This window comes from Nycticebus coucang, chromosome 14 (genome assembly GCF_027406575.1).
Source record: "Nycticebus coucang isolate mNycCou1 chromosome 14, mNycCou1.pri, whole genome shotgun sequence".
In the NCBI taxonomy this organism is placed as follows: Eukaryota; Metazoa; Chordata; class Mammalia; order Primates; family Lorisidae; genus Nycticebus; species Nycticebus coucang.
The window spans coordinates 15667094-15685550 of record NC_069793.1 but is presented as its reverse complement, the minus strand read 5'-3'; the positions used below and the strand labels follow the sequence as shown (position 1 = coordinate 15685550).

The 18457-nt window shown below is 35.7% G+C and overlaps 1 protein-coding gene across 1 annotated transcript; it reads right to left on the bottom strand.

The window, feature by feature from the left end:
* Nucleotides 1-3360: 3360 nt before the first annotated feature.
* LOC128564309 (olfactory receptor 1009) lies at nucleotides 3361-4302 on the bottom strand. The gene has a single exon (XM_053559802.1). The coding sequence runs from the start codon at nucleotides 4300-4302 to the stop codon at nucleotides 3361-3363; it is 942 nt and encodes a 313-aa protein (XP_053415777.1).
* Nucleotides 4303-18457: the final 14155 nt, after the last annotated feature.

Sequence of the window (18457 nt, the reverse complement as noted above, 5' to 3'; positions counted from 1 at the left end):
CTGATTTTCAAGATCCTGCAAAGAAACCAATATTGTGAAATATGGCACATTTAGGATAACACCCTGGTTCTGAAATTTTGCTGTTTGCACTGAACAGTTTTTATTAGGAAGCAGTGAAATATGTTTAAAGTTTATGCAGTGATTCTGCATCCATTATCTAATTTAATCTTCGCAGTAGCTTTATGTGGTTATTTCATTTATCTCCCCATGGACTTAGCTGATTACATTAAAATTATGACCACTTATGTATATCTTGAATCCATTATCCTATAACTCCATGGATTCAGGAATAATGTTCATTTGTTTCCACTGTTCTCAGTAGCAGCACCATCAGTGTCTGGCACACAGAAGGCCAAAAAAAAAATTTTTAAATAAATGAATGTATGAGGTCTTCTCATTCTAAATTCTATTAAATAATTTGTTTTTGTTATAGCTTATTTCTTCACTACTACCTCCAGCAAATATTCTAATATCTGGGGAGAAACCTTATCCCACTCAAAAAACTCACTCTCAAACAAGCCTCCTGGAGTCCAAATGGGTTTGTCATAAACATGCTTGATGGCAAGCTATATTTTGGAATTTTATAAACCATAAGGTAAGAAAAGACAGTTTTCCCCAAGCCTTAAGTAACTAGCCAGTCATCTAGGTAGGATACATTGACTTCTAAGGCCCCTAGAGATAAAACATGTTATGATTATGTGGTTACTCATTGAACAATTGTTTGTTATCAGAAATTGTGCACAACACAATAATCAAAAATATAGCTCACAACAGTTTATATGTACAAAAGTACTCAAAAGTACAGAAACTTTATTTACCTAACCAGTAGATTGTGACTTTCAGCAAAAGCTTCTCAAGCATCCTTACTAAATTCAGTTTGGGCAAAAATGTAGAAAAAATATTTCTTTAAAATTTGGGCAAATGGACCAGGCAAAGTGGCTCATGCCTATAATCCTAGCACTCTGAGACGCTCAGGCAAGTGGATCACCTGATCTCAGGAGTGCGAGACCAGCCTGAGCAAAAGCAATAGAAAAATTAGACAGGCATGGTGGCAGGCACCTATAGTTTCAGGCTGAGGTAAAAAGATCTCTTGAGCCCAAGAGTTTGAGGCTGCTGTGAGCTATTACATCATGGTAATCTACCCAAGGTAACAGTGAGATTCTGTATCAAAAAATAACTAAAATAAAATAGAAATCAAATTAATCAATAATAAAAGAACAAACAACACCATTTCTCTGTGGCCAAGAGACTTGAATAGAAACTTCTCTGAAGATGACAAGCGAATAGCCAATAAACACACACAAAAAAAATGCTCATCAACTTTAATCATCAGAGAAATGCAAATCGAAACCACTTTGAGATATCACATAACTCCAGTAATATCAGCCCATGTCACAAAATCCCAAAACTGCAGATGTGGTGTGCATGTGGAGAGAAAGGAACACTGCTTTACTGCTGGGGGGGTGGGGGGGGCGGGTATTGCAAACTAATACAGCCTTTTTGGAAAGAAGTATGAAGAATTCTCAAGGAACTAAAAGTTGACCTACCATTTGATCCTCCAATTCCATTACTAAGTATCTACCCAAATGAACAAAGATCATTTTACAACAGACATTTGCACCAGAATGTTTATTGCAGCCCAATTCATAATAGCCAAGGTGTAGACACAGCCCAAATGCCCATCAACCCATGAATGGATTAACAAATTGTGGTATATATATACCATGAAATTCTATGCAGCCATAAAAAATATGGAGACTTTACATCTTTTATGTTTCCCTCGATGGAGCTGGAACATATTCTTCTTAGTAAAGTATCTCAAGAATGGGAAAGAAAGTATCCAATGTACTCAATACTATTGCAAAATCAATAAATAATCTCTTACACATTCACATGATAAAACACAAATAGTCCAGAAAGAAGGAGGGGAGAGGAAAAAGAGGGGAGAGTGAATAGAGGGAGAGTATTTGGTGGGATCTCACCTAATGTACACAATGCAAGTGTTCAGGGTGCACTTCAAAACAACTAAGAATAAATTATAAATATCTTACCACAAAAAATAAGTAAGGTGATAGTTATGTTAATCAGTTTAATTTAAGCATTCTACATTGTATATCAAATCATCACATGGTACCCCATAAATGTATACAATTATGATATAATAAAAATTAAGTTAAAAATAAAATAGGTAAATAAATAAATACAATTTGGGCAAATAGTCCCTTAAAATTCTTAGGACATTGGTATAATAATTTGGCCATGACATTATAATCTCATCTAGAAAACTGATACATTTGCTCAGTGAAGTTCTCTCTTTTTGGTCCTTTCATTCCCAAGCCAAGAGGTAAAGCTATACTGATTGAAATAAGATACATGTAGGAGCAGGTAACCTTCCTAGGTCTCTAAGAGCATGTGGTGACCCTGGCTTGGTTTCCCATTCTTCACAGGGAGTGGTGACACATCACCAGGCTACAGACCCAAAGGATGCCAGGAACTCACCATGCCCAAGAGTCAGACACATCAAATTGAGCTACAAGGATCTGCTTCTTGCAGTGCAGAAACCAACAGATCTACACTAAAAGCCTCCACTCAATTATAGCATTTCTTCACACATTCTTGGATGAGTCATTGCCAGGCTTTAGAAGGCACTGTATATGCACGACCAAACTCCAACCTCTTAAAATTCAAGTAATCCTCTAAATATATATAAGAAAACTGAATCATGAGAAAATACAGGGTTAACCCATTCTACCGGGAGCTCTTTCAGGTATGAACTGTATTAGAGAGGAGTACATGTGTCTTTATTGCCTAAATGGGCCAGTGAATAAGGTTATCTGTCATAGAGTCCAACACAGATCTGTCTTCAGTCTCTGTGATTCAAGAGACTTGTGTCAAGGCCTCCCCAAAAATCTTAGTGTATATACCCAAGAATTTCATTCCATTCATGAGATTAACCATGAAATCTCACATTATTTTTTGCAGATTCCTACTGATGAGAGCTAGATGTGAGTGCAGAACTTACGGCATTGAATTTTAACATTTTAATACCAAGGATACAGTGGGAAAAATATTTTATGAAAATGAAAAAAATTAAATGAATACAGTAAAAGCTTTTTTGAAAATAATTATACAGTGAGGTGTCAAGGGGAAGCAAAATTAAATGGTGTGTGGGTATGAACTGTAATATTGCTATGCTACAGAGAAAAGATCACATGCAGGGCTCAGTAAATCCACACTCATCGACAGATGGATGAATGGATAAAGGGATCCCCAAACCTTTGCAAGTGTCCTAGAATCTTAGGAAATCATGCAAATAGTATATCCTTTGAATTTTTACCTCCAATTTCCTTTCTAGATAATTTAGACACTGCAAAACTTTCCCTTAGCCACAGTCCTGTGGATGGCATCTTTGACCTCCTTATTTCTCAAGCTGTAGATAAGTGGGTTCAACATAGGAATCACTGCTGTATAAAACACAGACACCACCTTATTGAGGTCCAGGGAGAAACTTGCACTGGGACGTACGTAGATAAAGAAAAGTGTCCCATACAGGATGGAGACAGCTGTCAGGTGAGAAGAGCAGGTGGAAAAGGCTTTGCGCCTCCCATCAGCAGAGCGGATCCTCAGGATAGCAGTGAGAATGTAGATGTAGGAGACCAGGATAGTCAGACCACTGAAGACTCCCACAGCTCCAGCCACGATGAAAACTACCAACTTATTGAGCCTCGTATCAGCACACACGAGGGAGAGCAGGGGGGACATGTCACAGAAAAAATGATTGATGACATTAGGACCACAGAAAGGGAGACGGAATGCATTTGTTGTATGAGTCATGGTGTTCATGAACCCAATGACATAGGGACCCACCACCAGCTGTATGCAGAGTCTCTGGGACATGGCAACTGAGTACAATAACGGGTTACAGATGGCCACATAGCGGTCGTAGGCCATGGATGCCAAGAGAAAACACTCTGCTGCTACAAAGAACCCAAAAAACCACTGCTGCAAAGCACAGCCCAGGAAAGAGATGGCTTTCCTCTTCACAAAGAAGTCAGTGAGCATCTTGGGGCTCACAACTGAGGAGAAGCAAATATCCACAAATGACAGGTGACTGAGGAAGAAGTACATGGGTGTGTGAAGGCGGGAGTCAATCCGGATGAGAATAATCATGCCCAAGTTTCCAGTTAGATTGATGATGTAGAAACTCAGAAAGAGCAGGAAGAGGAAGACATGCAACTGGGGGTTGTAACTCAAGCCTGTGAAAATGAACTCCGTGACTCGTGTGTAGTTTTCATTGGCCATTGACTGGTTCTGGTTTCTACTAGAAGAAGAGCAAAGGATTCACAACAGATGTGGTAGACATGTCTTTAAAAACAAGACACAGCAAAAACATGCCAAGAATTGCATGAGAGTTAAGCATGATATGAGTTAGCTACACCACCCATCCAAGGAACCAAAAGTATGATGACACATCAAGGCAGAAGAGCAGACCTGAAGCTATGACATTTTAAGACACATGGAAATATGTCTGAATATGTCTGTACAGAGATGTGGAAATGGAAGTCTACAAGAGAGTAGCAGATTGTTCAAGGTCCCACAACTAGTTATTGGCAGAGCTGCTTCCAGAATAGATGCCTAGTAATTTCCACTTTAGAGAAGCTTACCTGAGTCCACCAGGTGATATGGGAGAGTGGGAGTGGGGCAAGCTGGAGTCGCTCATTTCTTGACCATATACTGTGCTCTTTATGATTATAACTTAAGGCTACAAGCATGTTCTCCCAATGCATTGAAATCCACCACCTCTGACCCTGGGAAAGTTACTTATCTCAATCTATTAAGTGATAATAATAATAATACCAGTAATACTCATCTTGCAAATGTTGTAAGGATTAAAGGAAATAATGCATTAAAAACAAACATAATAGTAGAAACTTGTTGAACGCCTAGCTAAGTGCTCAAAAATTATATCAATAATTTTATATCATATTTTATATCAATCTCTCTAGAAGACCTGAACACAAATTATTATTATTTATTTTTATATTAGAGGAACATTGACCTCAATTCACATTCATAAGACAAGTAACTGGCGGAGGTGGGCTTTTGAACAGGTGTATCAAATTTCAAACATTGTCTTCATCCAAAAGAATAGGTATACTCCTTCCTTTTCAGCACTGCTGAAGTGATTCCCTGAGTCTTCACAGTTCCTTTGATCTCAGAGAGATGTAAAAGAAAAGAAAAAAATCTGGTGACAAACTCAAATCCCATATCTTCAATCCTATATCCTATATCCTACTGTCACCTATGATAAATAAGAGTGGTCTTGGTCAGGTCAGCTAATCTCTCTGACTCTTACCGGCCTAATTCAGGGAAAAAACTTGTACTTTTCAATCTTGAGAATTGTCATTTACTTAAAATGAGAGGATCAAGTGTTTAGGAAACTCCCCATACTTGACCTTCAAACATTTTTATTAGCCGAAGAACATCGGAGTCCAACATAATACTTAGGCTGGGCACCTTTCCTTCATTTGTCTAACACGAGATTTATTACTTGACTTTAACATGGCCCCCTGTAAGGACAATAATGTACATTTTACATTTTCTCTTTTGTGTCAGAAATTAAAAATACAAATGGGATGAGCAGCATAAGTCTTCACCCATCACACTCACCTCCTGTTTAAACCTCTTCAAGAATCTATTCCAGAATCACTCTATTTCAGTCTTCCATTTGACAGTTGTCCAAGTCTCCTCATCACTTCCTTATCAATCTTGTTTCCACAAGTACTCAAGCCTCCTCTCCTTCTAGAAACATTTTGGTTTCTCAGTTGTTCTGCTTTTCATTTAGCCAGTACGTAGAACAGAATACAATGCACCATATAAATTAAATCACACAGAGTAGGAGACTCAGTTGGTGCTTGTGTTCAGAATACTAGGATACCAGCAACTAACTCATGATACCCTTCTCTTAGCACGGAAATCAGCCAGGCCATCCAGGCATGGATGTGAGCTACATGCAGGACTATCTTTTCCCTTAATTACGCCTTTTTTTATTTTTTCCCTTAATTATTAGTAAAGCATCTCTGTCCAAATCTATAATTACATGATTATAGTTTGATGCTGTTGTAGAACTTTGACTTATGTCCACAAAAATTAACTCTTCCTAGACCTTGCTGAATTATCCAGTCATGACATAAATGATGTTAATCATGGCATGGACAAAATACATAGTCTATTGTAATTCCACTTACTCTACCTTCTCTTGAACTTGTTAAAAAGCAGGTAGAATGAAAATAAGAAAACTATTTAAAATTTCTCAACTTACTTTCTGACAGGCTCCTTCTTCTTTAAAGATGACCAAAAAAAAAAAAAAAACAACTAAAGTAAAACTGAGCCAAGTATCTCCGACTTCATCCCTGCCTTTTCACATGGCTACCCTCATATGGAGAATAGGTCAGAATTTACTATAGTCATTTGATTTTATTCTTTATCTTCATCCAAAAAAATATGTGAAAGACTTCACTAGAAAACACAGTTGGGGTCTTTGACAATTAGACAGAAGTTCCCTAAACTACTTGCATCACTTTTTCTTCCTGTTATCGAAGACACTCTGTCCCCAAAGTGTAACGTATCTTGGGAATGAAGCTGTTAGGGAAAAGTGCAATTAAAGTTGTGTTTCATATCCTAAATAAATCCAATGAGATCTGTTTCTTGATGATTTTATGTTTTGTTTTTAACTGAGCAAGTTGGCTCCCTTCTCTCTAGTTCCAGGATAAACAAGGAAACTCCAAAGTATCTCTTGTGAATTGAAGTTCTGCAGGAGGGAACAAGCACTAGAGCAGCTTAGATAGAAATACTCTTTTTTGCATTAATACCTGAGGAACAAAAACAAAACATGTGGAAAACAAATTTTCCTTAGACATAGTATTTACAACATGTTGCTGAGGAAATTAATTTACCTGAGATGTAAAGAGTTTATAAGCAGGGCTGAATAAGAGCAATTGCTGATGTATTAACTGCTCATTAAACTTCAGCAGATTATATCCGAAATGTTAAAGTATGGTAAAGAAAACACATTTATTTTTACCAAGAAATGAATAAACACTAATTCAACAAAACACTTTAGGATTAAATTTTACATCCAAGACAATCAGAGAGTCAAAATCAAATCCTAAATTTTGTTTCTAGAAGACTGTAAGCCTTCAGCATACAATGCAGTGTCCTCACCCTAGAGGATTGTATTTACTTTGTTTTTAATTTCTTAATATGCTGTGATATTCTTTAAAGCACTTTTGTATTAGTTTTTAACTTTTGGTAATAACTCTATTGACTTTATACATGAAAACTCTTTTATTTCTCCCTTGAAAACCCTTCATGCCTTTTTCCCACTTTTTAATGGGGTTGTTTGATTTTTTTCTTCCTGCTTTGCTTGAGTTCTTTGTAGATTCTAGTTATCAGCCCTTTATTGGATATGTAGCATGCAAATATTTTCCCATTCCATAGGTTATCTATTTACTCTTTTGACTGTGTCCTTGGCTGTGCAGAAACTTTTTAATTTGATCATATCCCATTTGTTTATTTTAGTTGTTGCTGGGATTGCCCTTGGGATCTTCATAAATTCCTTCCCTAGGCTGATATCTGTAAGAGTTTTTCCAACATTTTCTTCTAGAATTATTATATTTTAAATCCTTAGGTTTGAGTCCTTTATCCATAATGTATTAAATTTTGTGGGTGGTAAGAGGTGCAGGTCCTGATTCAATCTTTGGCACGTGGCTACCCAGATTTCCTAGCACTATTTATTGCATAGGAATTATTTTCCCCATTGTATGTTTTTGTCTGCTCTATCAAGATCAAATGAGAGTATGAGAATGGTTTCATTTCTGATTTCTCAATTCTGATTGAGATCCATTGTTCTAGTCTCTGTTTTTGTGCCAGTACAATGCTGTTTTGTTTAGTATAGCCTTGTAGTATAGCTTGAAGTCTGGTAAAGTGATGCCTCCTGATTTATTTTTATTACATAAGGTTGCATTGACTATTCAAGGGCTTTTCTGGTTCTTCGTGACATAGAACTATTTTTTCTAGATCTGCAAAAAATTATACTTGAATTTAAATGGGTATTACACTGAATCTGTAACTCATTTTGAGCAATATAGCCATGTTAACAATGTTGAAAACTACAGAACAAGAAAGAATTTTAGAGACTTGATCATCCCTTCTGGCCTGATTATTTTGACTTATGCCAAAAATTCACATAATGTCTGTTGTTGAATCTCTATTCCATGTTATTCAAATAATTATTTTTCATTTCATATTTTAATGTTGCTTTCCTTTCCCTTTACATTTTACAGGACTTTTTCAAATCTCTACTCTCAAACATGAATCTGATCTTCTAAGTGTCAGTTCTCTTTTTTAAAGATTCCTATCTATGTGGCTTGTAATTCTTCTTTTGCATGATAGTTCTCTTAAAGTTCTGAAACACTCTTCATTTCATTTTTTAAATATGTTCTCTTCTCTTCTGCAAGATTCTGCCTCTTCTTCATGGAGACAGATACACCTGAGATCCTCCTGGAATCTGTCTGTTCCTATTTACTGTCTTCCTAATAGCTGGTTAAAGCTCTTTCCTTTGAAGAACAGACTAATGTTTGCTCCAGGAGCATATTTGTTTTTTCTAATTGTTTTAGAATTTTATTTACTGATTTAAATGGTAATATTTTAAATCTCTTTGTGCTGCTTATCTCATTATTTTTAATTTCTTCCTGTGTGTTTGTTTTGAATAATATTTCAAAGATATATTTCTAAGATTTGGTTCCTAAAATTCACTTTCTGAAGCCACAAAGACCTAATTTCTAGATAATACTTCTAGTCACAATGGGATAATTACTTGTGATTAAAGTTAGAATGTCAAAATCTTAGATAAATCCATTCATTGAATAAAAGAAAAACATTTATGTTTATCCACAATGTATAAGTATGTGCGCTTAGAAACTGTCTTCCTAATTTGTCCCAATGACTTGCTAGTTAAGGAAAAGGGAAAAGTTAGCAAAGGAAAGACAGAAGCACCTATGCCAGGCCTCCCACAAAACATTACTATAATGCTACCACAGATGTACACATTTTTTAGTCAGAAATAAGAAAAAAGTGTTATTTTATGACTTTTGTTGTGATAAAATACTTTTGTTGTTACTTTTATTTTCAGGATGTTTAATACTGAAAACTCTGTTTTGAATTCATGCAATTTTGAATTTTTCAATTCATACAATTAATAGCCATGAGGAATGGCAAAATTCCTCAGATAATTACAGATTTCATATTTTACCAACATTCAGTGTTGTATTTGAGAACAGGCAAAGTGAAACAAACAGAAAATAATATAAGTAGAAAAATGAACCTATATCTAGAAATATGGGGATAATTAAACATTATTGTGTCGAAATGCTTCCTTACAAGTTGAGGAATCAGTAGACATTAGCAACCATGAAGAATTAAGAGTCCTAGGTATTAATTATCTCCAAAGGTCATTACTTGAGAGAATAGCATATTCTGCACTTACGCCCAAAAACAAAGTAATAAGGATGTATTCTCCATAGTGGTGAATGAATATGTGATAAATGTTATCACACTTCACAAGCTGCCTATTACCTCTGTATCACAGCATTACAGAGTATTGCCTTTCTTCTCTCCCTTGGAGGTAGACATGGCCATATAGCTTGTTTTGACCATTTCAGTTTGCACAGAAGTGGCATGTGTCACTCCTAGAAGAAGCAAACAAGAGCCCTTTTTATTCTCTCTCTGCCCAGGTTAAGGAGCACAAGTTCTAGACAGTGGAGTTTCTTTTTTTTTTTTTTTTTTTTCTAAGAACCAAAAGTTTTAATGGACCAATATCATAATTCTAAAATAGATAAAATACAACAGCTAGAAATACAACAGGCAATTCCACAATCTTATTAAAAACCTCCAACATACCTTAATACATTTCTCCTAAAAATAGCCAAATCTAATAAATAAATGTGAAGTAAAACTACAGAGAACTTGAATGATAATTATCAAACAATATGCTACACAAGTAAAACTTAATACTCAACAAATGGAAAATGTATTCTTTTCAAACACCCATAAAACTGACCTTTTATTATGGCACAAGGAAAATGTCAATTGTTTCCAAAGTGAACAGAAAACATGCAATAAAACTAGAAAAATGTCAAGAAAAACTTAGTTCTTAAAATATCAACAAACAAAAAATACTCTTGGAAATTTTGAAAATTCTCTTATAAATAATCTGTGAATTAAAGAATAAATCAAAACTGGAATTTTAATTAGGAAAAATTTGAGAAAATTACGTATCAAAACTTCCAAGAATGAGCCAAATAGTGATGGTAGAAAATGGTTAGCCTTTGTGTTATGTGTCAGGAAATGAGGAAGATTTTTTTTTTAATTAGACAGTGGAGTTTCAACCATCTGAAGTCTTTCAGTATGGAATACACCAACAGGCAACAAGAATACATCTTGGCAAGAAATAAATGTATTTTTTTATTAGTTTCAGGTGCAAAGATTTGAGAGTTTCTGGTCATTATAGCATAACCTAGTTATTACAAAAATATTAAACACTTTGAAAATATTATGGAAACAGTATGTAAATCAGAAACATGTGATTCCATCTCAGGGTGGGCAAGGGACTTGAAGAGAAACTTCTCTAAAGAAGACCGACCCACAATCTACAAACACATGAAAAAAAGCTCATCATCCTTAATCATCAGAGAAATGCAAATCAAAACTACTTTGAGATATCACCTAACCCCAGTAAGAGTAGCCCACATAACAAAATCCCAAAACCAGAGATGTTGGCGTGGATGTGGAGAAAAGGGCACTCTTCTACACTGCTGGTGGGAATGCCCACTAATACGTTCCTTCTGGAAGGATGTTTGGAGAATACTTAGAGATCTAAAAATAGACCTGCCATTCAATCCTATATTTCCTTTACTAGGTTTAAACCCAGAAGACCAAAAATCACAATATAACCAAGACATCTGCACCCGAATGTTTATTGCAGCCCAATTCATAATTGCTAAGTCATGGAAGAAGCCCAAGTGCCCATTGACCCACGAATGGACTAGCAAATTGTGGTACATGTATACCATGGAATACTATGCAGCCTTAAAGAAAGATGGAGACTTTACCTCTTTCATGTTTACATGGATGGAGCTGGAACACGTTCCTCTTAGCAAAGTATCTCAGGAATGGAAGAAAAAGTATCCAATGTACTCAGCTCTACTATAAAGCTAAATTATAGCTTTCACATGAAGACTATAACCCAACTATAGCACAAGACTATGGGGAAAGGGCCAAGGAAAGGGAAGGGAGGGGGCAGATTGGGGTGAAGGGAGGGTAATGAGTGGGGCCACACCTGTGGTGCAAATGTAGACATTTGTATTCTGCTTTTAGTAAGTTTCGCCTATAGAAGAGAATGGGTACAGGCGAAACTTACTAAAGGCGGAATACAAATGTTTACATACAATAACTAAGAAAATGCCATGAAGGCTACACTGAACAGTTTGATGAGAATATTTCAGATTGTATATGAAAACAGCACATTGTACCCTTTGATTGCACTAATAAACACAGCTATGATTTAACAATAAAAAAAAGAAATGTTGTAAAACTACACAAGAGTTCATTCCAAAAATACAGAGATTAAAGAAATCTATTCTTCACATTATGTGAAAATTCTGGTATTTAAAATTTTGTCCATATTTGATAATAGATCTGAACAAAAGTGTAAAGATGATCTAAGATGCTGATTTTGAGAATTCCTCACAGAATGGTCCAGGAAATCACTCTACCATGAAACCCAAAACTTCACTCAAATACTCATTATGTTTTCCAAGTAGCCTTATGGTGTCCCAACATTAAATATGAACTCACAACCCAGAAGCACCATATATCTGGGAAAGCCTCATATAATGAATGACAAGGATAAAAAAACAAACAGTAAAGACAAATGAAGAAAATAATATAGACTATTCATGAACCAGGAAACTAAAAAATGGAAGGAAAAAACTCTTACTGTCATCATAGAGATTTTTTAAAATGTATTTATGAAACAAGAACCAACTGCTGTTCAAGAAAAAGAATTGTTTGAAAATCATCCAGAAAGTAAAATAAGAACAAGATGAAAATCAGAAAATAAAATATAAAAATATTAAATGTTCAATCCAGGTAACCAAACATTTGAATAATAGAAACTCTAGAAGAAAAGGACAGAAAAAATGCGTGGGAGAAAATTATCAACAAGATAATTAAAGAAAATATTCCCAAACTGAAAGAATGTGTCACTTTGCATTAAAATATATTAAAATCACATTAGCACACTGTGAGTTTTTACAAACAATGCAAAGATTTTACTAATCTTAAAAGAGAGGGAATAAGAGAGTCTTATCCAGGATCAAAGATTAGAATGCCTTTAAATGTATCAATAATAACACTGAACTATATAAAACAAGGATTAATCCCTTCACGATTAAAATGAGAAATGATTTAAAGCTCAGAATTCTATGCCCAGTTGGCATATTAATTAAAAATAAAGGTATTAATAGAATAAATATAATTTTACCTATGTAGTTTCTTAAACTCTTTTTAACTTTTTAAAATATTATCAAAACTTTATTTGCTTTCTGAGAGAAGTATTGGAGCATGAGGTCTAATGAAACAAGGGAATAACCAAAAAAGAGAAGGTGTAGGGCATAAGGAAATGAAATTGAACACAGAAAATGGAATCCAACACAATAAAAAGATAAAAGATTGTGTTGAAAGGAGAGCCCAGGATAATCACTTTGCACCAGTGTGGAGGTCAACCAATTTAGCTAGGAATGGGCCAGAGAACTCTGGGAGAAATTTCTTTAAGAAAATGAATTCCCGATTTGCACATCAAAATCACCCTGAGATACCACCTCACCCCAGCGAGAAAGGCCCACATCACAAAGATTCAAAGGTGCAAATGCAGGTGTGGTTGTGGAGAGAAGGGAACACTTTTTCACTGCTGGTGGGACTGCAAACTGATACAACCCTTTTGGAAGGAAGAATGGAGAATCCTCAAAGAACACAAAGTAGACCTCCCATTGGATCCTGCAATCCCATTACTGGACATCCACCCAGAAGGAAAAAAATATCTTTTATTTGCACTAGACCATTTACTGCAGTTCATTTTACAGCTGCCAAATTATGGAAACAACCTAAATGCCCACCAATGCAGGAATGGATTAATAAGCGATGGTATATGTATACCATGGAATACTATTCAGCCACTAAAAAGAACGGTGACTTTACATCTTTTTTATTAATTTGGATGGAGTTGAAATACATTATTCTTAGTTAAGCATCACAAGAATGGAGAAGCAAGAATCCAATGTACTCAGTCTGATATGAGGACAATTGATGCTAGTACGTGGTGGGGGAAGGGGGATGAGGGAGCAGAGAGAGAGGAGGGGGGAGAGGAATAGGGGGCCATAGTGTGTGACACACTTATTGGGGACAGAACACTATTATTAGAGGGACTTTACCCAGCAAATGCAAGCAATGTAACCTGGCTATTTGTACTCTCAATGATTCCCCAACAATGAAAGAAAAATTAATATCTCATCAAGTATAATGAGTATTTGAGTGAAGAAACCATAATTGGTAGAGAATTCAGGATAGAATGAGAAAGTAGTTCATAGGAAAGCAAACGAATTTTAAAAATGGGAGTATTATTAAAAGAAAAAAATTGGGAGGAGGAAGCCATTCATAATATATTACATACCTCAATTTTGAATAGCTTCTGAACAGTGGAAGAAAATGGCATAACTGAAAAATATTCATAATATATTGCACATATATTACCTCAATTAAAAATGGTTTTCACACAGTGAAAAACGATATTGTTGAATACTAAAATAATCTCGTGTTTTGGTGGATGTGGAGAAAGAGAAGGTGTGTTTGGTACATAAAATGAAATGAGATCATAAGGAAAGAAATAAATCTTTCAGTTTGGGTGTCAAGAGTAGATGATTTGGACTTGTGTCCTCGACCATACAGTCACTCAGTAACTGGAAACCTCCTGCGCAGTTTATGTTTCGGCTGTCATCTGTCACTCCTCAAGCTCCTCAGGATTGGGCTCCTCTCCTGGAAGCTTGTGAGATGATGAATCAACATTCACATTGCTCAAGGCTTCAAACCTCTGCAGAAGATACCAACACCTGCATGGCTGCCCTGATTTTCCTCACAGGACAGCCATTAACCTCTTGCTCATGAACACAGACAGTCTCCAAATGTTCAGGTGCTGCTGCAAAATAAACATCCTGGAGTAGCTCTCTCTGGAAGTATAAAGGAGCCCCTCAAAACGTTACCTGAAGCCCCAGACTTGACTTACTGATCCAGACACTCAACACATGTTAACACAGTTTCACCTGTGCGTCTGGTTATTTTCTCCTTGTGACTGTTACGTCAAGGATTTGTTTCTGGTGTAGCCAAAAGAAAATCAAGGAAACTTCAATGCAGGCTGTCAGAGTTTCCTATTGCTCCTGTAACATTAAATTACCACAAATGTGCTAGCTCAAAATAATAGAAATTCATTCTTTCACAGCTATGGAGACCAGAAGTCTGAAATCAATTTATTTATTTTTATTTTTTAATTAAATCATAACTGTGTACATTAATGCATTTATGAGGTACAATGTGCTGATTTTATATACAATTTGTTTCTTATTAAATCATAACTTTGTACGTTGATGCATTTATGGGGTTCAGGGTACTGCTTCGATACACAATGTGAAATGCTTACATTAAACTAAGTAACACATCCATCACAATTATACTCATTTCTTAATAGTTTTGAAATGTACCATTGCATCATGTACATTAGGTACTAATACCCTCCCTCCTCCCATAGCCCTCCTTCCCTGCTTTCTCTCTCCTCTTCTCTTCTACTTTCTGGACTATTACAATTTGGAATGCTTATATCAGACTGGTTAACATAACCTCACCTCACTTACTATTTGTTGTGTTAAGACATTTATACTCTACCCTTAATACCCTTGTATTGTGCACAAGAAATCAATTTATAAGCAGAATCACAGGCCCTTCAAGGACTCCAAGAGATCATTTTTTCCTTGCTTTTCCCAGATCCTGGGAAAGGAAAGCACCTCCCAACATATCTCAACTCCCTGACTCCAAATCTACAAACATACCTGTGTCCTTTCTCTCTGTCCCCTTTTCTGGGTTTCATCTGTCCGTCAGGGCTTGGAGCCCCCATTCTCTTGAGCTTGTTCAGGGCCTTCACACGCGTGATTGGTCATTATTATATTGCCAAATTATTCCTCTTTCTCCATTGATTTTTATAATGTAAACATGTTCAAATATTTCACATTTTAAAATCATTCCTTCACAACTCCCTTTAGTTCTGTGCCTCTCCAGACATTACATTACATAGTTCCTCTCCTTTCAGAATAAAGTGTCCTTAAAGAGTAAGCTCTCAGTGCATCCAAGCAGAGGGGTGAAGGGCATAGACTCGAGAGTCAAGAGCCAGACTTTGAATTTCTGCACTGAACAGCTCTTTCAACTTTGAGGAGATTTCTTATACTCTCCTAGTCCATCCTGCACCCAGAACCAGGTTTACCTGGGGAAAGAGATGGAGACATAAAACGTCTTTTGAGTAAAGAATATGTTCAGAGTTGATCTTCATTCCTTGCTCTTCAAGAGCTTACAAATCTTGACATAAATTACCTTTCTGACATTCCATCCCACCCTAGGCTTTGCCCACAGCAGTTCAACCTTTTGGGGCTACCCATTCCTCCACCCTCAGAATCTTATCTACATTATTACATCTGAGTGTGACCAGTCAAAATGCAACCTAGTCTTCAGAAGACCCTAAACATGACCACCTCTAATTAAGCCTTCTTTCTGGCATGTAGAGTCCAAAGCAATCTCTCTATCTAAATTTCAAAACATGAGATGAAATCACATATAGAACTTAGCAATGCAACATTTTATTATGGTGATTTTGTGCGAGACTTGCTGTTCCTTACAAGACTATGGCCATAAATGATGGAGACCATAACTTAGTTAATTCAACAGATATTTACAGTGTCCAGAGCAGCAGTGATACAGATGTATCAGCAGTTAAATATCAAAATACATCTATGCTTTTTAGAAAATACCTGCCTCTCTTAACCCTTCATGTGCCCATCACTCTCTGGACCCCCCAAGGCCCTCTACTCCATTATCAAACTGCCCTACAATCCAGCTACCAAAGAGATGATGAGGGGTACAACAGGAGGCTCCAGGACCCTGTTTAAGCCAGCATCCTTTCTGATGGGTCAATACCTTTGCCCTCCCTATCATATTTTTGTGTGTGTTTCTTGTTGTTGTTTTTAGACAGGGTCTCCCTCTGTTGTCCAGGCCACAGTGCAACATCACTGCATCATCATACCTCACTGCAACCTCAAACTCCTGGACTCCTCCTGCCTTGGCTTCTCAAGTATGTGGGACTGTAGGCACTGTCCCTGCTAATTTTTTCTACTTTTTGTAGAGACAAAGTCCCACTATGTTATTCAGGCTGGTCTCAAACTCCTGGCTTCAAGCAATCTTCCTGCCTCAGCCTCCCGAAGTGCTAGGATTACAGGCATGAGCCATTGCTTCTGGGCTACCAGTTATATCTTGAATATCATCTCTGATTAAGGCCCATTCTTTCCAAAACTTGTTACATAAAATGAAATATACAGATACGATCCAAAAATGGGAAGAACTTCTCTGATTATCGGAGTAATTCAGTTAATTTTCTGATGTTCTTATAATCTGAAGTACTTCAATGACAAAAAAAAAGTACATTAATTTTTTTTTCAGTAATATTGGGTAAGGAATTGTCAGGGAAAATAAATTACTAATTCAATTAAGTTACTCCAGATGATGGCTTTCCATAGAAATTTTTATTGAGAAATTAACAAATTTTTATAAGGATTAGATTTTTCAAAATTAAATTTTCATTGGAGAAAATACTCTAAATTTATATAAAATATTTCACCAGGAAATACATTTAAAAATACCAAAAGCAATAAGTAGGCATAAAAGACTAGATATGCTAAATAATAAACATTCTATGCAAATTAAGTATTAGCGGAAGGTGCTACTGGCACAAACACAGATGGCTGAAGAAAGTGGATATCATTAATCTATGCATTCCCTAATAAAAATATATATGATAAAGGGGGCAGTTTGATAAAGTAAGGGCAGCTTGAGAATCAAGCATAATTTAATTTGACTTTAGGAAATTTGCTCCACTTTTATAAACCTCTTGAATAAAGATAATTCCTAGTTTACAGAATTGTCTTAAAATAAATAATCTTTAAAGGACTTAACAATATCCCCTGTTCCTAAAGACCTTTCTAACATTACTGTTCTTTAGAGGGTTCCAATAGCTCAATATCATAGAGTTTTATAATTACCACGACTGTTAATATATAAAAATCCGGTAGGAGATTACTTTTTATATATTTTAAAAATTCTGAATAATTTAGAGTAAAATATAAATATGTAAAAACCATAAGAATAAAAAATAGATTTGCCAAAAATTCAAATCTATGATCAATTTTTAAAGCTTAATTAGTAATTTAAAAATAACCATATTTTACTCACTTTTATTTATTTTAAAAGTAGCCAAGGATGTACTAAGAGAAGTATTTGCAGCTAATGTTCCAAAGCTTTTTCATTTATTGCTAGGCTGACGTAAGGAATGTTTGACAGAGTCAAAAGCTCCGAATTCAGTGGTTGTAGAAAAGGTGTGCCGTCACTCTGCTACACGTCATAGGAAAGTCATTTCCTCCCTTTGTACTTTCATTTCATAATCCAACAGATATGTGTGTTACAGCAGATTGCTGATACTAAATTTCATGAACTTAAGAAAATCTCAAGAAAGCTCCAGTCCTTTCCTGTGGAACCAATGTGCATAGGCACAAACTAAATTTGTATATGATTTCATAGGCCTCGCCTAGAAAATTCATTCTTAGATTTTGAGCGCTTTTTCCCAAGCCTACCATCTTAGCAACGCTTTCAAATACCAAGAAAACATTAGCGGACAAATTTATTGTATTAGCTGATAAGGAGATGCTGCCATCTAGTGGCAATGTTTATCAACATCCTAAAACGATGTTACAAGTTAACTTTTGCTAGGAATGTTGTCTACCCTTTATTTGAACACATCCTATGTTCCCTGAGACTGTGTTAATAGGAGATGACTTAATAGTCAAAGAAAAGGAAAACAAAAAACATCCTTTAAAATAATATGAAATTTTACATGTCATGTGTACTGTAAAAACAAAGTTTGACCCTCATGTTGTAAAATATTAAAATTCAGGGTATAAGGTCATTTTGAGGGAAGATTTATTAACTGAAAAATTAGAGAAGGACTAATAAGCTAATCAATATTTAGTGTTAA

Bases quoted from the DNA above. Each gene is read 5' to 3' on its own strand.
- LOC128564309 (XM_053559802.1), bottom strand. From the start codon at position 4,302: ATGGCCAATGAAAACTACACACGAGTCACGGAGTTCATTTTCACAGGC.